Genomic DNA, 23,766 nt, shown 5'->3' on the forward strand with positions numbered 1-23,766 from the left:
ACTCCCCTTCATATTGTTTCTCTAAAGCACGCTTGGCTTTCGTTTAAAGCACAGAGGGTTAAAGCTAGCAATGACCGTAGGGGTCATCTAATTCAACTCCATTTTCCAGAATTTTAAAAAAAGAAATAATTTTATTGGGGACTTTTACAGCTCTTATAATAATCCATACATCAATTGCATCAAGCACATTTGTACATATGTTGTACATATCCTTTTCAAAACATTTTCTTCCAACTTGAGCCCTAGGTATCAGCTCCTCTTCCCCCTCCCACCCTCCCCCCTCGTGAACCCTTGATAACTTTAAATTATTTTTATTTTCATAATTTACACCATCTGTTGTCTCCTTTCACCCATGTTTCTGTTGCTCGTCCCCAAGGGGGGTGGGTGTTATACATCGATCATTTCTATTGGTTTTCCCTTTCTTCCCCTTTGCCCCCACCTTCCCCTACCCTCATGGTACTGCTACTCTCAATATTGGTCTTGAGGGGTTTATCTGTCCTGGACTCTGTGTGTCTAGAGCTCTTATCTGTAGCCATGTACATTCTCTGGTATAGCCAGACTTGTAAGACAGAACTAGGGCCATGATAGTGGGAGGGTGGAGGAAGCATTAAAGAAATAGAGGAATGTTGTAGGTTTCATCAGTGCTATACTGAAACCTGGCTCCTCGCCCCTTCCTTGTGACTCTTCCATTTTACAGATTTGGAAAATGAGGGTCAGAGAGAGGAATTAATTTAATGGGAGGACAGGGAGTATAATATGACTGTCTTAATTAGTTGACTTATGTGCATTGCAAGTCCTTTGGCTGTTTAAAATTTGGACAGGAGGCATGTAGAACTAAATTTGTGTCCACACGTGTCTTTGTAGAGAGCCCTAGTGGTGCAGTGGTGAAGGGTTCAGCTGTTAATCCAAAGGTGGGCAGTGGGACCGCACCAGCAGCTCCACAGGAGAAGGAGGTGACAGACTGCATCTGTAAAGATTTACAGCCTTGAAACCCGATGGGGCTCTTCTATTTTGTCCTATAGGGTCGCTATGGATCAGAACCAACATAATAGACACAGATTAGGTTTGATGTGAGTTTGTTTGCATAAAAGAGCATATAAATATTATTTAAGTTTTCTGTTTTCAGAGCATTAATTTCATTTATACAGCAAATATTACTGACTGGATGGAAACTAACAAGAAGGACAAGTGCCAAGCACCAGGGACAGAATGATTAAGAATACACAGAAAGTCCCACTATCAGGCATCTTACAATCTTGTGGGAGAAACAATAAGTAATAATCAGATAATCCACCTCTCAGTGGACAGAATTGTTCTCAGATCTGAGTCAGTTGGAGTCTCCCCCTCTCTATCCCTCTGCTCTCATCCCTGCCACCACCACCCCTTCTTGTGGATCTGCAGAGAGAAGAGAACGAAACCATTTCAAATCCCTCTTTTGTTTAAAGATCATTTTAGTGGGGGCTCTTACAGTTCTAACAACCCATACATCAATTGTATCAGGCATATTTGTACATATGTTGCCATTTCTAGACATTTACTTTATATTGAGCCCTTGGTATCAAGTCCTCTTTTTACCCTCCCTCCCCCTGGTGACCTCTTGATAAATTATACATTATAATTATTTTCATATCTTACACCAACCACTGTCTCCCTTCCCTCACGGTTTCTGTTGTTCGTTCCCCCGGAGTGGGTGGTGGTGGTGGTGATGTATCAATCATTGCGTTCGGTTCCCCCTTCCTCCCCTCTTGCTCCACATCTATTTGGGTCACTAGTGAGTTTGGTTTGCTGGGTTTGGTGCTACATCTCAAGGTCAGTGTGCAGTGCTCAATTTGTTAAAGTCGGGTTTCATCTCAGCGTAGCACTGGAGTGGAGATGCCAGCGTTTGTCATCAACAGTACAGTAGTGGGCTGGCTCAGCTGTCAGTTTGCTTGTGAGATGACAATGAGGCACTGCATGTGAAAGTTGTACTATTGCCTTATAATCCGCGCCCCCCCCACTTTGCATCTGATCTTTAGCCGTGCTGGACCCATCGGACCTGGCTGCTTGGATAGGTGTGCTATTTTTGCACCACAGCACAAAACAGAGACAGAAAAGAAGAATGCCGGGTCCACTTTTGCTGTCAGATCTGGGTTGCGCTGTGCCCACATTGGTGGAGGATTTGCTCAGGGTTGTTCAGAGACAGAAAGGGGTTAGGTATTTTTTCCTTTTTACCTACACAATACTGAGTGTTCTTGCAGCTCACCCCATAGCCAGGCTGTTCCCCATACAAAGGGATATGAGGGGATGCCCTGCCTTATTTTCAACTATGTTTTAACTCCCACCATTAGGATTCATTTCTCTGGGCGAATTATTTGCTCTCTTGGAATATAAAGAATTTAGAGAGGGCTCACTTTTCAAATCTTTAACATCGGAGTATGCAGCCACCTACCAGCTTAATATCTTCCTTGACTCAAAGCACGACTAGAGGTGAGAGGTGAAGTTGGGCAAAAACAAGCGGGGTTGGAGGAGGATGGGACAACCTTCGATTATTCTCACGAGTCATCCTTGAATGTCATCCTGAATGCTAGTTTGGGTTTTTGTTTGAATTTTTGATGCTGAAAATGATTGTAGAGAGGGTATATATACATACACATACATGCGTAAAGGGGGGGTTAGGTTTTGGTGAAATTCAGACAGATTCTGAATTAATTATGAATAAGGGGGAATGTACTGAGCTCGACTGTCAAAAAGGAGAGTTGTTCCTTGTTGCCTCTTTAATTTTGGAGGATTGCTCTTACGTTTTTGTGTGTAGGGAGCAAATATCTGGTTGTGTCATAGGGCAGCTATGCACATCTATTCCATGGATAAGATAGTTGAGGATTGAAAAAAAAAATCCTTCCTATTGAGCTTCCAACCTTGCCATGTACTCAAAGAACTTGTCACTTGATGTTGTGGAAGGTACACAGCAGACTATTTGAATTCCGATGATCAAAATAGTTTACATAGATTAAAGGGACATGTAGAAGCCTATTGAATTCAAGACACGAAACAGTCGCAGCCTAGTGAAAACCGAGGATGTTTGGGGGAAATATCACTTAATAGCATATTTTGAAATACAATAGATGCGTTTCATTTCAAAGAGGACATGGAGTTGAAATAACAATAAAAGCTAATGACAGTGGAGGATCCTTTGAAGAACACATATTCCCTAGAAACAACAGAATTGAAAGACACAGCACAAATATGAACACTTGTAAAATGATTCAAACCAGGTTTCATGCCTAATGCTGAATGATGGGCCCTATATACATCAAAGGACTCACGCTCGACACTATGTATGTATGTATGGATTGTGATAAGAGCACCAATTAGATGATTCATTCTCTCACCCACGGTCCATCAAGTAGATAAATCTGGAACATCTTTGGACATAGATGATGATTTTTGTACCTGAGCCAGCATTTTGGAATCTTGGGCAAGATGATAGGAAAAAATTAATCTTTGCTCAGAACTAAGATTGGTCCCAGAGCCCTGGTGGTGATGTGGGGTAAGCTTCGGGCTGCTAAACCCAAGCTCTGCAGTTTAACCCCACCAGCTGCTCTGCAGGAGAAAGAAGGGGATGTCTGCTTCCAGAAAGATGTACAGTTCCAGAAATCCTACATTGGGTCGCTATGAGTTGGAATCACCTGACGGCACTGGATGTGGGCAGTGGGTAAGATTGTTCAAGACGGCTGCATGAGGGAAGAGGAGGAAGAACGAGAGCTTATAGGATGCCTGCTGTTCACCTCCTACCTCTCACTGTGTAGGAGCCTCGTGGCCTTGCTCAGTAGTGATGACTTGCTGATACTCATCATTTTGGTGTTTGGATCTCAGAGCTTCTGGGCTTTCCATTCTCTGTCAGTGTGTTACTGGCCACCTAAGTCCACAGACAATTTGCCTCCTCTCCTTTGGAGGCTGGTTAAGCTGAGTCATCCCTGGTGGCCCCTGAGAAAATAGCAAGAACAGAAGCAGAGGTAAGGGTTGGGATGGGGGGGGTTGTTTTTCTTTTTCCTGTCTGTGTCAGAGTCCGTGTTGGTACCGCACTCCAAATCATGCCAGGACTTTTTTCCAACTTTCTCCCCTCTCCATATAATTAGGGTATGGGGAACAGAAGAGCGGGGAACCTGGTGGCGACAACCTAGAAACTGAACTGCTGAGTTGCTCTTTATTGAAGTGTGAAAAGGAGGTTTTTGGGCAAGTCGCCAACATCCTGTTGTTCTAGTGCTTCTGTCTCTTTTCTAACATCTGACTGAACTGGGAGTCAGGTGGCTGGGCTGAAACAACGGTGCTGTCTCCTTTCTGCCTTCTTCCTTCACAGCCGGATCAGAGTCTGCCAGGCCATGGAGGCAGTGGCCGTGTATCATGGCAAAATCAGCCGCGAGACCGGGGAAAGGCTCCTGCTGGCCACGGGTCTGGACGGCAGCTATTTGCTGAGGGACAGCGAGACCATCCCGGGTGCCTACTGCCTGTGTGTGCTGTGAGTATGCCACCATGGCCCAGGGCCAGGCCTGCAGCGCTCAGCTAGTGCCAGACCTGGCACCTGCATAGGCTGTGGCTTCAGGTATGGAGAGCAGTCATGGAGAGCAGAAGTGACCAGAGTTCCCAGAGGTCACCTTCTCTACTTGCTCAGTGGTTCTGAGAGCTTCTTCTGGTCCATGCCAGGGCTGTGGTGAACCACTTTTGGGCCTGGGGCTGGGGACTGATGTCTTGAGTTTGCTGTGCTCCAGGAGGAACCAGCATCTTCTTTGGGGTCCCTGGCAGAACATGTCCTTTTGGGTGGGGAAGCAGGGCCAGGCTCCTGGTTTCAGATTTGTCCTCTAGTGGAGATCAGCAAGGTGGATCCCCGGGATGATGGACTGACCAGATTTGGGGCCACCAGCTCCTGAGAAAAGGCAAGGCCACCCTTCAACCTTTCTAAAGAGGCCATTGCAAAGGAAGACCATGGAATTCACGGAGAGGAGGAAGGCTCAGGACTTGAGTCCATGGCCAGGAGAATACAAAGCCACTTAGGTCAGGATGGCTCTGAAGTGGTGGCTGTGAACAGCACTGCCTGCCTGAATCTGCTCCTTTAACTATCTTCAGAGGAGCTGTGTAGGGTCTGGGGGTTTCAGAAAGGATCCTTTGTGTAGGTGGGGTGGGGTGGCGGAGCCAGAACTGACAATAGTAAGAAAAGGCAGAGGGAAACACCCTTCTTATGATTCACTCTTGCCTGTGGCCACGGCTGTCTCAGGCTAAATTCTCATTTTGAATCAGATGCTCTTTCATCAATGTTCCCGGGCTCCAGAGTCAGGCAGATCCGAGATCTGAGCCTGTTGCTAGTCAGAAGCAGGGCTTAGGACCTCTGGCAAGTTAAGCTCTTGGCCCCTCTGCTTTTGCATCCCTAAAGTGGTTATACTATAACTACAGGATGGTGAGGGTTAAATGTCCTTATCCCACTGCCATCAAGTCAATGCTGACTCCCAGTGACTCTACAGGACACAGTGGGTAGAACGGTTCTCTGTGAGTTTTCGAGGCTGTAATTCTTTGTGGGAGTAAAAGAGCCTCGTCTTCCTCCCTTAAATGAATGCTCTAATGCACATAAAAGTTCCGCCCCGGACTCGGCACATAATCCTTGTCCAATACGTGCATGCTAATGGAACCTTCTTCTCTTTTGGGACTGGCTTTCTGTTAGTACTCTTGGGGATGCTTTTCTAGAGAAGAGCCTAGCCCAACACCTTGTGGAAGCAGAGTAACAGCACCCACAAGCACACCAGCCCTGCATAAGAGTTCCTAGGCAAAGACACAATGAGGGAAATGGACGAGTTTTGACGTACCTCCTGACAGTGAAGGAAGATTAGATGATGGGTGGAGGTAGAGGACTTTCCTTCGTATGCTGGCTTTTGAAAATGGCCAATCTGTGCTTCTGAAACTTCTAGGTGCATCAGAATGCCTGCTGAGTTCTGGCCAAGCTAAAGCAACTTTCATGCAGATTTTGCAAGCTATTCAACTTCTTGGGCTCAGATCTTCATGGTTGGCCTATATTATTGTCTTCTCCACACAGAAACTATGAAAGGCCAATGAAAGGGAACCGGTGTCTTTTCTTATCACCTGGAGGTGCAAGAGTGAGTGGGAGTTGAAAGGAGCTACTTGACAAAAAGCTGACAAAGGGGATGATGGGCCTACACCTGTTGTGGTGGATAGGTACCATTGAATCAGTTCCAACTCATAGCGGTCCTATGTATATCAGATTGAAAGACTTTGTGGTTGTGTGCTTCCTCCTAGTGATTACATTTGGGCCCATTGCTGAGGTGGAAAAGCTAGGTACAGAAGAAACAAAGTAGGTACAGAAGAAGCCTGGGGAGGGGAGGGAGAACAGGGGCACAGTATGTGGCAGAACTCACCTACGGTTTCAACCCTGTTGACCACTTTGCTGTTTCTCATGGGCCTTTCTCATGCTCCCCTCATAGGGTCTTTGTGCTTGTTGAGCCTTCCGTCCCAAATATATGTTATTCTTATTCCTCAGGGAAGATCTCTTTGATGACCCTGTCTAAAGTGAGTGTCCTCTCTCAGTTTCTGCTACGCTGTCAATTTGTCTTCAAGGAGCTCAATGCACTCTTCCATTCCTTCATTTGCTTATTCTGGGCTGGGACCCCTGCTGAAATGTAACCTACATAGGGAATGGGCATGCATGGCTGTTTGTATTCAGCACCAGGAACACCGCCTAGCATACAGTTGGTACCCAGTACATCTTTTTCAGTGAATTAATGAATTAGTAAGACGAATCCTCTTCTTTACTACAAAGAGCTTAGGATTGATATCAAAAGTCCAGCCTTAAGGAAGTCATTCAACTTCTCTGGGTCTCAGTTTCCATATTCCTAAACAAAGGATAGTAATGTGGAAACAATGCATGGAATGTTAACCGCTTGCCATGTAGGCCAGGACCGCATAAGGAATTAACTTAGGCAAGTGGGAATTTCTCAAACATTTATTTTCACTGAAATTGAGTCTTGGATAAATGCATTTTGTAAATGACTCTTAGTTTTCCAGAAAACGCAGTTGGTAGGCAATTTGAGAGTCTCTCAAGCGTGTCTTTGAATTAGTACACAGGAGCCTCCAAATCTTTTGGGACTCCTAGTCAAATTGCCAGGCTCTGATGCAATGCATGGGAGAAAGATGAGGTTTTCTACTCCTGCAAACAGTGACAGTATCTACTCTGTCCTGTACGGTCGCTCTGAGTTGACATTGCCTCCAAGGCAGTGAGTTTGGTTTTGGGTTGGCTGAGATGCAGGGATAAACTCAAACCAAACCTGCTGCCACTGAGTTGCTGTCTGTCCCAGAAGACAGAGAGGAATCATCTCCTCTGGTTTCCTAGGTTGTAAAGTTTTATGGGAGCAGAAGTCTTCATCTTCCCCCTGAAGATCAGTTGATGACCTTAAACTAGCTTTTGGTCAGCAGCCCAATGATTAACCCGCTGCACCCCCAGGGTCCCATTCAACACAAAGGCACATTGCCTTTTACCAGACTTTCTCCCCTCTTTTGATCCTAGTATCTTCTCCCTTCTATCCCTTATTTTATATTCTACCTTGTGGGTTTTGGAATCGTTTTTTTTTGTGTGGTATAACAAAGATGTGTTGCTGAAATTAAAAAATGTCCAATACATGTGCAACCAGAAATAGTTCACAAACATTCACTGTAGGATTCACTCTGAATGGTTTCTCATTCAATGTTTTGTTCATTCTTGTTATCTAAGAAGAGTTTGTGGCGCTTGAGTTTCTGTCTTTTGATTGCGTATACCTTTTCAAATATATGCTTGGTGTAGTTGAATCCATTCCTACTCCTAGTGACCCTGTATTAGTCTGGGTACTTTGGAGAAGCAAATCCACAGCAACTCATGTATAAGAGAGAGTTTTATGTAAAGAAAATGTGCATCACGAAAACATCCCAACCCAATGCTGCCCAAGCCCACAAGTCCAACATTAACCCATTAACCCAAGACCAGTCCACAAAGTCCTCCACCTCACAAAACAGAGGCAATGATGCCGGAGGAAAGCTGAGTCAGTGACCGAACAAGCATCTCAGCACTAGCAGGGGTCTCCTCCACACGGCTGCTCCAGCACCCAGGGCTGCATCGGGATAGGTCCATGTAGCTTCTCCTTGGGGATGTCTTGTAGGAAGTCATTCTTGCAAGCTGAAGCAGGGAACTGCTAAGGTAGCTGCACCCCGTGCAACCATCACAAAACAAGAGACCCGAGAACTAGAAAGGCGAGGCTCACCACCCATTTATCCCTCTGCCTTTCAATTAGCCCCACATGTGATTATTGGCCAGGCTGGCACAATTAACTAACTCAGACCCCATGTGTCAGAGTCTAACTGTCCCTGAGGGTGTTCTAAGCTGTCATCTGTACAGGAGCAAATTGCCAGATCTTTCCCCAGAGGAGCCAATCTTTCTACAAGCAGCCGAGCACTTCACCTTTGCCCTGCCAGGGTTCCATCTTTCAAACTGTGCTTGCCTCTCGTCCTAGGGGGTGAACCCTTTAGATAGGGCCTTTCAAAGTTTGCTTCAGCTCAGTTTTAGAAAACCGAAATGCATTTCTAGTTATAGGATTGCTTGCCTTCAAGTTTCTCATGCAATTAATTTTTCTACATATATCTAGAATATTTCATAATAAGTCTTTTTGCAAATTGTCCCTTCTGGGCTTCCTGAGGCTGTAAATCGTCACAGCAGCAGAACGCCTCCTCTTTTTCCCATGGAGCAGCTGGTGGGTTTGAACTACTGATCTTGTGGTTAGTAGCCTTAGCTTTAGATATGTGGATGACATAATTTTTATTGATATATATATTCTTTCATGATCCATATTTCACTGTATGAAGTTTAACTTGTATTTATGTTTATGATTTTTTTGGTCATGATTTCCAAATCTGAACTTTAAAAATAATTATTGTGACTCCAAGAAAAATTTTCCCTTTGCCCATGTAGTGCTTAATGTTGTTGTAGTTTTCCTTTTGAACAATTTTATTGGCCCATAATTCACATATCATACAATTCAATAGTTCAATCTCATTAAGAAGAGTTGTACAGCCATCACTACAGTCAATTTTAGAACAGCTTCTTCTTTCGTGCATTCATGGTTATTAGCTCCCCATTTCCACCAGGTCATTTTCTTTCTTTAACTTTTTTCTTGTGAATTAGGTGGGGGTTATATGTCAGATCATTAGTTTTGTATTCAACAACTTTAACTACTTATCAATCTTCCCAATAGCTTGCCCTGTCTCCTCCTCTTTTTCGTTCATATCAGTTCTTTTGTAGGATATCATCTTCTCCTTCATCAAATTAGCACCTCTTTTCCGGCTATGCTCCCCAACCCCCCTTTTGAGGTCAGAAAACATGGACAGCTTAGAATCGTTGCTGTATATATGAGCACCAATTATTTTTCCCTAAATGGTCATTTTAATTTACATGCTCATCAATAATGCAGACGAGTGTGCTTCACCACACTATCCATCGCTAGCAATGGGTACGCTTGCCAAAGACCAATGTTCCTTGAAATACGGTCTCTTGTGCTTTATTTTGCATTGTTCTGCTTAGTGATTGAATGTCTTTTATGTGGTTATTCAGTTGTTGAGTTTCCTTGGCCATGAACTAGTTCTTTGTACACTCTGCCCATTTTGGCCACTCGGATCATACTGCTTTTCTTTTTTTTTTGACTGTAAAAAATCACTTTATTGGGGGCTCATATGGCTTTTCTTAACATAGTTTGAGGTTGTATGCATTAACCCTTGATTGATCTGTTGTGTTTGTTGCAGGTTTTCCCCTCAGGTGAGTGTTCAGTGTTACTGTTTCATTATTATTATTATCTGATATACAAAAGTAAAAATTGTCAGCCTCAGTACTCAACTCTGTCCCTCATTTTGCTTCCTAGCTTAGAAAGTCACTCCTCCCCCAGAGATGCCATAAAACTGCATTTTAGATTGTCTCTAAAAAGTGTGGCTCAGCTAGTTCATATTTAACTCTTAAATTCCACCTGGGATATTATTTAGATGTGAAGAAAGATCTAAGTTGATTTTGCCTTCAGGTAGTTCACAATTGTTACAACATGATTAAAAAAATAGAACTTTCATTTGCTATTGCTTTTTGAGTTTATGTCCCCATGTAGAAAACTCTTACACATAGCAATTCTTTTCTCCAGACTATCTATTTGACCCATTGGTCCATTTGTTCTTGTACTTCGAGTCCTACGTGTTATTTTCTTTGAATACAATGAAAAATTATTACCGGTAGTTATTTTTGCCTATTGGTACTTTGACATGAACTCTAAAATCATTTTGTAAGGTAAAAAAAAAATCCCTTTGGAATTGCACTAAACTAATTAATACATTAAGTAAGAACCGTTATGCTTTAAAGAATTTGGTCTTCCCATCAAAAACATAGTTTTTGATAATTATGATGACAAAAACACAGCTCCCTCTTAGTTTTCGTTCATTTACTCTTGCATTCATCAGCATAATTGCGTACTTTCTCCTGTGGGTCCTGCACATATCGTGTTAAGTTTATTTCTAGTAAATGTGTGCATGATCCTCCCCCATTGGTTTATATTATAAATGAACTCTTTTTCCATTATATTTTCTGTTGCCTAACAAAACTACTGATTCCATTAGTAGGTTCCTTGCATTTATCCAGTACACTGAATGTTCTTATGAATGCCATGGTTTCCCCCTTTTCTCTTTTTTGCTTTGGTATTCCAGGTATATCATTTCTTTACCTACCTGCTCTCACATTGCTTGCTCTCTCATATTCAACATAGAAAGCCATTAGGGAAAGGCTGAATGCCTGCTGGGTTCATTTGACGATGAAAAGAGGAAAGCAAATGTCAAATGCTTACTATGAAGACATAGTTCATTTCTGTGCTTGTCATCCTTTTGTTCATAAATGATTTTATTTTCTACTTTTCTGGTGTTCTATTGGAAGAACAAATGCTATTATGTTTTTTAGCCTCAAGGACACCTGATGAAGTCACTTGACATATACGTCTTTAGATAAAAGAATTATTTCTATTTGTTCTTTAAGATTTACAGGGATTCCAAGGAATACATAAAATGTACTGGAGGAATGTGGGAGACAGGGACAAAAGAGGGAACCGATTACATGGAACTGTGTGTGACCTCCTCCCTGGGGGACAGACAACCAAAATGTGGATGAAGGGAGACGTCGGACAGGGCAAGATATGACAAAATACCCATTTATAAACTATCAAGGGCTCATGCGGGAGGGGGGAGCGGGGGGAGGGGAAAAATGAGGACCTAATGTCGGGGGTTTAAGTGGAGAGAAAATGTTTTGAGAAACGATGTACAAATGCGCTTTACACAATTGATGTGTGTGTGGATTGGGATAACAGTTGTATGAGCCCCTAATAAAATGTTAAAAAAGAAAAATAAATAAAAATAAAAAGAGAAGAAATATACAAAAAAAAAAAGAAAATTCCAGCGAATCAGGTATAATAGAGGGAAATCATGTGGCAACACACTCACGAAAACCAGGAAGTAAAACGATTTACATTTAGATTTTGAGTACAATTGGATATGTACTGGTGACACATTTAGTTTCATGATAATGTAGGCCACAAAATTTATTTTGCATTTTGTGAATACAATCCATTAATGTTAGAATGAACATGAAGACCGGCCTAGAATTACATTTGCCATATAAAATCACCGTTGACAATATAGGATTGACATGGCAAGATGTCATGTAGCTTAAGCAAAGGGGGTCTGAGCTGACCCCTTCTGGGTTCTCTTCAAGCCCTCTCTTTATTTCATTCATACATTCCCTCTAGGAGTCTATAGTGTTAGAAGCTAATATAGGAGAGAGGCAGTAGAGACTGGTGGTTAAGAGCTCCAACTTTGCAGGCAAAACCCTCTCCTGCGTATCCCAGAAATACCACTTACTTAGCTATTAGACCTTGGGCAAAGGACTTCACCTTTCAGTGCCTCCATTACCTTATCTGTAAAATGAGGATGATGACAATAATAGTGCTTACCTCATAGGGATGCCACGAGGATTCTGAAAGACAGAGCAATAACTGCTATTCAAAGTTAGATCATCATCCAAAATCCAAAGAAAGCCATTGATTGGATTCTGACTCGTGAAGGCTCCATTCTGCTACAGAGTAGCACTGTGCTACAGAGGGTGTTCATGCATGTAATCTTGATGGAAGCAAATGGTCCACCTTGTCACTGGTAGGGTAGAACCACCAACACATGTGTCAGTAATTGATATCAACCACTGTGCCACCCAGGCATATTCTTAGACCACCATTCTCACTCAATTCACTGCCATCGAGTCAATTCTGCCTCATAGCTACCCTTTAGGATAGGGTAGACTTGTGCTTGTAGGTTTCTAAGATTATCACTTGCTATAGGAGTAGAAAAGCTCATCTTTCTCCTGCAGAGTGACAGGGGGTTTGAATGGCTGACTTTGCAGTTAGCTGCCCAACATGTAACCCAGGGTACATAAAATGTTATGAGGCAATTCAGGGGAAGGGGAGGTTATGTTTCTTTGTTATTTGTTAACAAAATCATCCCGCTATCATCATGCCTTACATTTTGCTCAAAGCATTCGTTTATATAGACATGGACGAGATGAGTACTAGCTAGCTTTATTTGCAGTGTCATAAAAGACACAGATCTAGTTACACCTTTTGGTTAATCCTTGAAGTGGTATTAAATAGAGATTGATGTGGTTTCCTCTCTTCCAAACTGAGATCTGTTCCCCAAACTGACCCAATGAGAAAATAAGCCAGGTTGCTTTTTTTTTTGTGCCAATTTTTAAGTAGAACCTAAAAAACAAAAAGAAAAGGCTGGGGGAAGCTTTGGTAAAATAAAGATACATTCTAATATTGCTATGAACTACTCAACACACGCATTATAGCCAGCAAAATATTAGTGAAGAAAATCAATTCATGGCAATAAGAAAAAGAAAAAACTCTACTGTTATTGGTCTATAATTTAGTTCCCTTTTTTTCATGAGAAACTTTGAATACCAGGCTTATCAACAAGTTCTACAAAGGTATCAATGGGGAAAGAAGTAGAAACAGGTTTTTCATATTAAATGAGGGAGTCAGAGTCAAAAGAACAGCCTAAAGAGGATGTAACAATTTTCTGTCATCATACTCCATGTACTTTAAAAGTGTTGAAAATATAGGGGCCTAGTGTCTTTGTTTTCTGCTATACTTTTGTGCTGTTTCTCTGGTACTATTCCCTTACTATGAGTAATAATTCCTTACTTAGGGGTGTTTAGATTAATTTCCCCATTTGTCAGTTTGTCGTAGTGTAGTGACTTGCATGTTGCTGTGATGTTGGAAGCTATGCCACCAGTACTTTAAATATCAGCAGGGTCACCCATCGTGAATAGGCTCCAGAGGAGCTTCCAGATTAATACATACTAGGAGACAGGACCTACAAATAGACTTCAAAGGAATAATCAGTGCAAACCTCATGAATAGTAGCAGCTCATTGTCAGAGACCGTGCCAGAAGTTGAGCTCCTCAGGTTAGAAGGCACTCAAAATACGAAGACGGGGGAAGAGCTGCTTCCTTCAAGTAGAGCCGATCTACACAATGTGTGTGCAGTAAAACTTTTGGGGCCTTCATGTGTGAATGTGGTGCACCTCAAAATAAGAAGAAACAAGTCCATATACTACCTCAGAGTATTGCCATTATAAATATATGTACATAGGCCAGTACCTCTATTTTTGTGGATTAATCTATTTACATATGTACACCGCTATGTTTATACCTCTATCCATTGAACACATTGTTCTAACGAATCAGCAGTCTGAGATGTTCACCCTCCAAACACAATTGCTGAAGACAAAATGGGTGCATAAGCAAATATGGTGGAGAAGGCAGATGGTGCATGGCTATTAAAAGATATAGCATCTGGGGTCTTAAAGGCTTGAAGTTAAACAAGCTGCCATTCAGCAGAGAAACAAGTCCACGTGGAAGAAGTACACTGCCAGAGCGATCATGAGGAGTCATGGTGACTAGGTAATAGGCATTGAAAGACACATAATAAAAAACAAACAAAAACATATTGTTGAAAATGAGAGGGCTGGAGCAGAGATCCAAAGCCCTTCTGTAGACAATGGAACAATCCCCCCACAGAGGGGCCACAGGGAAGGGATTAGTCAACCAGGGTGCAGTAAAGCATTGATGAAACACACAATATTCCTCTGGTTTCCTTGAGGCTTCCTCACCCTCCACTACTATGACCCCAGTGCTGCTTCTCAATTCAGACTAGATCAGATCGTGTACACAGGTATAGATAAGAAATGGGGGCTCACAACACACTATGGGGGCTCACAACACTTGGAATCCAGGAACAGGAGTGCGAACAGCGATACCAAAAGAGTAGGGGGAAGGGGGAAGGGGGGGAGATGAAGGGAGAAAGGGGGAACCGATCATAATGATTGGCGCATAACCGTAACACCCCTCTCCATGGAAAAGAGCAACAGAAAACATGGGGGAAGGGAGACAGTGGTCGGTGTGAGATATGAAAATAATAAAATTTTTAATCTATCAAGGGGTTATGAGGATAGAGGGGGAGGGAGAGGAAAAAAAGAGGAGCTGATACCAAGGGCTCATATGTACAAATTCGCCTGATACAATCGATGTATGGATTATAACAAGAGTTGAAAAAGTCCCCAATAAAATGTTCTCTTAATACAATAAAAGAAGAAACAGCTGCAAACTTTCATCAATAATTGGTATGGGGAATGAATGGAGTGCGAATCTAAGTAAATCTAGGGAAGTCTTCAAAAATGAAACGGAAAGCATAAAGATTGATATGCTAAGTACTAGTGAGCTGGACCATGCAGTGTTCACTTCTGATGTGCAGAGGATCGCTCTCACTCGGGGCCAACTTGATGGCCCCTAACAACAACACTGAGCTGAAATGGACTCGTATTGGTCCGTTTGAATCAGTTAGATGGTCCCTGTCATGAAAGACAAATCGAAGAGAAATGGTGCCACATTCATTGCCTAAACCAACCTGTGACACGCAGATGATACTACCTCGCTTGCTGAAAGTGAAAAAGACTGGAAGCATTTCGTGATGAAAATCTAAGATTTGGATGAACATAAACTTCAGAGAAGGTCTGGTTCAAAATGCGGGTTCTGATTCAGTAGTTCTTGAGTTGGGCCTGAGTTTCCACATGTCTACCAAGCGCCCAGATGCTGCGGCTGCTGAGGCTGCTGGCCGGGAGACTGAAATTTGAGTTGCACGGTTTCAGATCTCTTCCACTTTTGACCAACTTCTGAGGGTTGACTCTAGGTGCTCGGTCAGCACGTTAGCACTTCAGTGATTTGAAAGGGAGACAGATGAACTGTTGGCTATTTGTGGGAATGAAGCCATTTTGTTCATTCAGAAGTTTGAGAAGATGAGGAGGGTAGGAACTCGTTACTATTAGATGAGTTTAATCACAAGGAGTGTGTATATCATTGGCATCAGGTTGTTCAGAGCCTGAAGAAGGTAAGAACTTTTGAAGTGGTACTCTGGTTCCTGCTGCTTAACTGAAAGCAAGATAAGATCAGATTCGTTAGGCAAGTTTTTTTTCCTTCCAAAACAGAACCACTTATTTTGACTAACTGAGCCTGACTTATAGTAAAAAGATAGAGTCATTGTATTTTTTAGAGACCTGCTGCTTTAGAAAGTGAAAAACTGGCTGCTTACCATTGTTGCTGAGATTTTAAATAATGCACTTTCACGTTACCCTTAATGTTACAGAATTATTGCCCTTAATCGCTTCCCAGAGAGAAAATGAAACTTAAGGGTCAATTCTTTTTCCCTGCTTCTATCTCCATTTTGCTGCATGGCTTTAAGAAAATCACTTAAAGCCCTAAGTTTCAAGTTCCCATGGTGAAAAATAGAACTCAAGGCTCTTGCCTTGTTCCCTGTAGAGTACTTACTGAAATCAGGGGGCTCCGAGGTAGATTTCAATTGCTAAAAAAAAAAAAAAAAGGATTAACACTGTAGCATTTTATATTTATTCAGTATGTTAGGTGTAGGAACATCTCAAACTATTTCATGTAAAATCTAAAACTTAACGACAAAACCTACACAAAATAAAACACTTCATATGACATTATCAGCAATTAAGTGGCCTTTTGTCTTGTGTCACAAGTCAAATGAAACCATTTAGAGTGTTTTAGAAGGATTTTCTTGCCCTGTAGGTAATCAGTATCGATGAATATTGATTAAAGCTACAGGGATTTAACTCACCTATTTAAAGACTTGTAGTTCTAAAGAGGATTACTAGCAAATGTGGTCTATTATTCAGGCATGACCCTCTGTTTGAAAGGCTTTAGCACCGTATGTTCTTACAAATTTAAACACATTTATTTTAACCAGAGGTGGGTGCTTGGAGGTCCTAATCAAAGATCTAATATTGACTGAAACTTGTGCTGCAGAATAACAGTCTGAAAAAATGTATTAAATAAAAGCTTACTGATTCAGTTCAGATTCATACTTGGAAATAATTCCCTATAAAGATCACTTCGCTGTGACATTAAAGTTTGCTGGGAAAATTGTGTTACCAAATATCGACTTTAGAGAGGCGGGCACTGGACTGGGCAGTGCTTGCTTCTGTTATGCATAGGGCTGGTGTGAGTTAGAGCTGACTCAATGACACCTAACAAAATAGCAACAATCATAGTAGTACAATATAATAAGTTCTATATACATATTACAGTGTGAGGATCGAGAGTTGGGCCTCTGGAGTCAAGTGGGCCTGACTTCAATCCCCATTTGGCTACATGTCCTTTAGTGTGGCTTTGGTGACTTCTCAAAATATCAGTTTCATCATCTGTAAAATGAATCCCACAATATAAATTGATGTGCAGTTCAAAAGAGATAATGTGTGTAAGACTCTTGGTGTAGTAGAAACAAATTATACAAATAAGTGATAAGCAGACATTGACACCCAGTCATGGTGGAGAATAATTACTCCAGAAAATGACAAGCTGTCTTCAATTACTCAATTTCATTTCAAATTACTCCCGGAAAGATTTTGCCCTGTAAGGTCTCGATGGGTTGGAATTGACTTGATGGCACTGAGTTTGGTTTTACTATCATATCATATAGTGTATTATTATTACATGCCAAAAGGTTGATGGTTTGAACCTGCCAGCAGTTTCACATGAGAAAAGCCTTGGAGTCTGTTTGCATACAGATTACAGGCTCTGAAAACTTATAAGACAGTTCTACTTTGTCCTATGGGGATCAACTTGACAGCATACCACAACCATATATTATAAAGCAAATGAATATATAAAACCAAACCTACTTCAATGAGTCAACTCTGACTCATATTGACCCTCTGTAGGGTTTCTTAGGCTGCAAATATTTCATCCATGGAGCAGCTGGTGGGTTCAAATCGCCAACCTTGCTGTTTGTGGCTCAATGCTCATGTTAGCCACCTAGGCTCCTTAAACTAATGCATAGTAGTACTATATTTCTATATATTACAATAAACTCACTTCTCTCAGGTTAATTTCAACTCACAGAGACCTTATAAGAGAGATCGAGGGCTTTTATGTATTAAAACAATAACATTATGTTGCTGTTTCATTAATATGTTAATATTTTTAAGTCCCTTAACCTAGTGAAATGCTGTTTTCACATTAATGCTTTATATGTGCTTAATGGCAATGACTCCCCAACTAATATGCCTGACCTCTTTTATGATTTTGTGTTCCACCTTTTTTCCTCCAGAGCATTTGGTAGTGATAGCCAGACACCCTCTAAATTCTTCTGGTCTCAGGGATGTGGACAGTGATGTTTGCATGGTCCACTGGTCAATTGCACTAAATGTTTCCATGTGTGTTTCCAGTTGTATCACTTTTCTTTCCTTCAGATGGGGAGAAACCAATAGTTTCAAGTTAGGTGGCCCTTCACGAGCTTTCAAGACCCCAGTCACTACTCACCAAAGTAGGATGTACACCAATGTATTTGTGGGCTCTGTTATGGACATTGACTTTGGTGTCTCCCGGACTATGGTCCTACGCTCGTAGGCTCAGTGACTTATTTTCTCAAGATGTTTGGCTATCTCTTAGAAGTTTTCTTCACTTTTCCCAATGTATGTGTGGCACCATCTTCATGGATTTAGTTGCAGCAAAGGTACCTGCATACCTGCATACAATTACCTGCATACAAAAATCCTCTGTCAAACATATATTTGTGGGTATACTCCAAGTCTCCTTCCCTTGCCTGTTCATGCATCTACTTGGAGACCAGGTGATTGCAGGATTGGCTATGTAATAGGATTTACCTTTCGTCCTTGTGCTCCTCCCAGTGTCTTCCCCTGCCTCCATTATTTTTGCCAAATTCCCTCTTACTGTGCCGTCTTTCTCTTCACCCAAGTGAACACCTATTTACCCTTTAGCTGGTGACTTATCCTCCTTTGCCTCTTTCCCCTGGTACCATCACGATCAAAGGATGTTTCTTTTAGTGTGAACTTTTGAATTTTTACAATAGTGTTGTCATGCAATAGTTATCCTTTGGTGATGGACTAATTTGGCTCAACATAATGTCCTTCATGATCCTCTATGCTATGAGCTGTTCCCACGTTTCATCGTTATTCTATAATGTTTCATAGTACTCCATTGTTTGTATATATCAAAGCTTCCTTTTCCATTCTTCTGATGATGAGAATTTAGGTTATTTCTCCTGACACTATAGTCGTTCGTCAGCTCCCGGACAGAACTTGCTCCCATGGCTCCATTTTTAGCCAAACAATATACATATCTATAAGGGGGGACGATAATACTAGTGAAGTATGTGCACCTTAAAATAATCAGCCACTTGTGATACAAAGGGTAGTGTTTACCCAAGGGCATAGTTCAGAAGTTCAGGAGGGTTAGGCAAGAAGGAGGACTGGGAACAGGAAAATAGGGAGGAAGAAGAATAAATGATGTTACATTGAGGGGCTGGCAATGAATGAGAGAGATGAAACAAAATGTGCATGAATTGTTGAATGGAAAACTGATGGCTTGCACGTTAAACCTTCCCCTAGAGCACAATAAAAAGTTTTTAAAAATAGTAATTGAATGATGTAGGAGAAGAGGATGGAGAGTTGACTACTGTGGAAGAAGACGGACTGGTGCTGGAGATTCCAGGTTTGATTCTACTGTGGGCTTGGAGGATTTCCTAATGGAGTCCATTTCTTTAAGTAAGCATCAAGGGAGGTTTGTACAGTGCCCCCCCCCCCGCCAATAAATTGTCTTATAGCATCTGGGGTTCTTGGTAAACTGTACGAAACATTTTGATGACCCTTTCTGTCTTGGGATCTTGCTTCTCCAACTTTGCTATCTCTACTTCAAAGAACAGCGCCTCTGTGGTGCAGTGGTTACGAGTTGGGCTGCAGTGCACAGGGTCAGCAGCTGGATACTAGCAGCTCTGTGGGGGAAAGACTGGACTTTCTACTCGAGTAGACAGTGACAGTCTTGGAAACCCACAGGGGCAGTTCTGCAGGGTCGATATCGACTCGATGTCAGTGAGTTTTTTGAGAGGATTGATGGCAGGCTGTTCTTAGGTAGGAGTTGTCTATAAACCAGAGGTTCTAAACCCAGGCCCCATAGTTACTCAAGTATGACTAATAGTTACTAGTTCTCAAAACATCTCCTACATTAAACACTCTTCTGATTTTCGGTACTTTGGAGAAATTTGTAATTTCACAAATGGTTTCCCGGCTGCAGTTGTAAGATTCCTTCAATAAATTTCTTTGCTTAAAAATTTAACAAGATGATAATTGGTGAGAACTATTTAATTCACAGTTTCTACCAATTCCAACAGGCCCCTAGTTCTCTTCTGTCCAAATAATCTGTCAACTAGGCACATCAGGTCCTTAGAAGTATATATTTTAAAAAGGCAGACTTGGAATTGTGATTAGGCAGTTTGCAGCAAGTTAGAAATGCTCAGCTTTCCCCCATATGAATGCAATGGTTCCGTGTCCCAGCATGAGTAACTTTACTCTGAAAAGGCAAGCTCAAATGGAGAGCAGTCGTTGTTCGTTTGGAGTTTCTCAGTAATCAAGTTTGTTCTTTCGCAGGTTTCAAGGTTACATTTATACGTATCGAGTGTCCCAGACAGAAACCGGTTCTTGGAGTGCTGAGGTATTGCTCATTTATTTATGTTTGCTTCTGACGGTCTCGTGGAAGTGTTTGAAGTTTTGGCTGGTTTAACAAACGCATAATCAAATCGTAAATCATTAGAATGTCCATCAGATCATTGAGATGTCTTGAGAGAATTTTGGTTCCAGTTCTGACTGTCCACCTTGGTATAGAGTAATCTGAATCTGGAAGCAAGATTTTTTTAAATTAATCATTTTATAGTGGGGCTCTTACAAATCTTATGATAGATAATCCATCATTCAATGGTTTTAAGCACACTTGTACATATGTTTCCCTCAGCATTTCCAAAACATTTTCTTTCTTCTTGAGCCCTTGGTATCAGCTCCTCTTTTCCCCCTCCTTTCCCCACCCTCCCACCATCATGAATCCTTGATTGATTATATATTATTATTGTTATTTTGTGTCTTACACTGTCCGCTGTCTCCCTTCACCCACATTTTTGTTTCTCATCCCCCTGGGGGGTGGGCTATATATCCAACCCTGTGATGGGATCCCCCTTTCTCCCCCTCCTCTCCCACTGTGGGGGAAATGGCCGGCCTCCCACGACTAATCGCAGGTTCGATAGGCGTAATTATACGGTTAATAAAGATTATAATAAGGTCATAGAGAGCATGAGAGATAAAAGAGAGACTGAAACAATGGAATCAGACACATTTCATGGTAGTATGCTCACATCAACCCCGCTTGGTGGTTCACGTGGAGATGGGAGGCCTGAGGGCAGGAGAGAGGGGGAGTGGAAGGAGGACAAGGGGAAAGGGAACAGGGGAGAGAGGATTGAGACGAGAGGGAGCCTACGAGAGGCCAAGAGGGATCTTTGTTGCTAACCCAGGCTTATATATCTTTGGAGGGTGTGCAAGCCCACTAATTATAGGTAAAGACACACGTCACAGGAAGGGGTTGCACAGGTTTGCATAGGTTATACAGCAATGAGAGGCGGACAATCTAGGGATATACATGCAATAGGAAGAGGAGGGATTGGGGGTATACAAGTGACAAGAAGGGCACTTCCTAGATTCAGGATGGCAGCCTAACTTTGGATGTCACTGAGCCGGTTCGACCTGTTCTCTGGCTCACCATAGAATAAGGTGACCAGACATCCCACTTTTGGTGGGACAGTCCCGATTTTTGGTGTTTCAAAAAAGTCTCGATTTTTTGGAAATAATGCACAACAAGCTAGGGAATGATCTATTTGGTCCGCATAGCCCAAATCTTTAATGAAGAACACCCCCCACACCCCACACCCCCTGGTCAATGGTGTCCCGCTTTAAATCTGGTGACCTTACTATAGCAACCATTACCAGTAGGGACCAAACTGATGACTATAAACCTTTAGGGAGAAGTAGCCCATTGTCCTTAACAGCAGGGAAGGGGCCCTACCTGTGGTGGAACCAGACAATAGTCTGGCAACTGACTGCCTTCAGGGAGGATGTCTCTAAGATCTGACCTCCCACCATATGCTGGCAAATAGCCTCTAATGTTTGGCATGTCTTTGGGGGAGACTAAACTGGGGAAAACTCTCTTTATAATCCCACATACCACCCCACCATCCCCCTACCCTCATGATATTGTACTCCCACTATTGTTCCTGAGGGTATTATCTATCCTGAATTCCATGTGTCCTGAGCTCTTATCTGTACCAAGGTGTGTACTCCAGTCTAGCCTGATTTGTAAGGTGGAACTGGGTCATGGTAGTGGGGGGTGGGGGAGGAAGCATTCAGGAACTAGAGGAATGATGTGTGTTTTGTCGGTGCTATACTGCACCCTGGTTGAATCGTTCCTTTCTTATAACCCTTCGGTGGGGGGAGAGCCACTTTTCTACAGATGGGCTATGAGTTTCCACTCCAATTCCCCTATTTCACGTTGATATAATTGTTTGTTTTGGATCTTTTGATAGCTTGTACCTGATCCCATGCACACCTCATGAAGCAAGGTAGATTTTTAAAAATCATTTTATTAGGGGCTCATACAACTCTTATCACAATCCAAACAAACAACAATTGTGTAAAGCACATTTGTACATACATTGCCCTCATCATTCTCAAAGCATCTGCTCTCCACCCAAGCCCCTGGCATCAGCTCCTTGTTTTTCCCCTCCCTCCCGGCTCCTCCCTCCCTCATGAACCCTTGATAATTTACAGATTATTAATTTGTCATATCTTGCATTGTCCGACTTCTCCCTTCACCCCCTTTTCTGTTGTCCATCCCCCAGGGAGGAGGTTATATGTAGATCATTGTTGGTTCCCCCTTTCCAACCCACCCTCCCTCCATATTCCCAGTATCGCCACTCATACCACTGATCCTGAAGGGATCATCCTCCCTGGATTCCCTATGTTTCCAGTTCCTATCTGTACCAGTGTACATCCTCTGGTGTAGCCATATTTGTAAGGTAGAATTGGGATCATGATAGTGGGGGGAGAAGAACCATTTAGGAACTAGAGGAAAGTTGTATGTTTCATCATTGCTACACCGCACCCTGACTGGCTCGTCTCCTCCCCGAGACCTTTCTGTAAGGGGATGTCAGTGGCCTACAAATGGGCTTTGGGTCTCCACTCCGCACTCCCCCCTTCATTCACAATGATATAATTTTTGCTCTGATGATGTCTGATACCTGATCCATTCGACACTTTGTGATCACACAGGCTGGTGTGCTTCTTCCATGTAGGCTTTGTTGCTTCTGAGCTAGATGGCCGCTTGTTTACCTTCAAGCCTTTAAGATCCCAGATGCTATATCGTTTGATAGCCGGACACCATCAGCTTTCTTCATCATATTTGCTTATGTGCCCATTTGTGTTCAGCGATCGATCATATCAGGGAGGTGAGCACACAATGACGTGACTTTTGTTCTTTGATGCCTGACAACTGATCCCTTTGGCACCTCGTGGTCACGCAGGCTGGTGTGCTTCTTCCATGTGTGCTTTGTTGCTTCTGAGCTAGATGGTCCCTTGTTTATCTTCAAGCCTTTATCTTCAAGCCAGATGCTATATCGTTTGATAGCCGGGCACCATCAGCTTTCTTCACCACATTTGCTTATGCATCCACTTTGTCTTCAGCGATTGTGTCGGAAGGTGTGCATCATAGCATGCCAATTTAATAGAACAAAGTATTCTTGCAATGAGGGAGTACTTGAGTGGAGGCCCAATGTGAAGAAAGCAAGATTTTTAAGAGCTGAAACAATGTGTTAGAAGTTCAGTGACCATCAGACTCGACCAGAAAACACTCCTAATGGTCAACAAACAGACCTTGAACTATTTATAGTCTTTGCTTTTGTATTTGTTTGCTGTTGTTGTTATTTTGTTGATTTGTTTTGCTCTGTCTTATTTTTTGTGCATATTATTATCTTATTATCTCTGCAGTTCTATCTACATAAGACAGGCTGGATAAACAATCTGGAGGAGAAAGCAATGGGAATGATGGTTCTGGGGGATATGGGAGAGGGAGAGGTGGGGGGAAAGGTAGTGGTGTTAACCCACCCAGGGACAAGGGAAAAACAAGTGATCTAAAATCAGTGGCAAGGAGGGTGTAAGAGGCCTGGTAGGGATTGATCAAGGACAATGTAACCAAGAGGAATTACTGAAACCCAAATGAAG

The 23,766-nt window shown here is 42.3% G+C and overlaps 1 protein-coding gene across 2 annotated transcripts in view; it reads left to right on the top strand.

Moving 5' to 3' along the window:
- The first annotated feature begins 4,358 nt into the window (after positions 1–4,358).
- Positions 4,359–23,766, top strand: part of SH2D1A (SH2 domain containing 1A) — a 28,939-nt gene continuing 9,531 nt past the window's right edge. For both annotated transcript variants that reach the window (XM_004713059.2, XM_004713060.2), the window contains exons 1-2: positions 4,359–4,495; positions 20,098–20,161. In XM_004713059.2, the coding sequence (XP_004713116.1) occupies positions 4,359–4,495; positions 20,098–20,161 (201 nt within the window). The remainder of the gene's footprint in view (positions 4,496–20,097; positions 20,162–23,766) is intronic.

The sequence above is a fragment of the Echinops telfairi genome, unplaced genomic scaffold, assembly GCF_000313985.2.
Source record: "Echinops telfairi isolate 266 unplaced genomic scaffold, ASM31398v2 ScPeMD7_6080;HRSCAF=6971, whole genome shotgun sequence".
Taxonomy (NCBI): domain Eukaryota; kingdom Metazoa; phylum Chordata; class Mammalia; order Afrosoricida; family Tenrecidae; genus Echinops; species Echinops telfairi.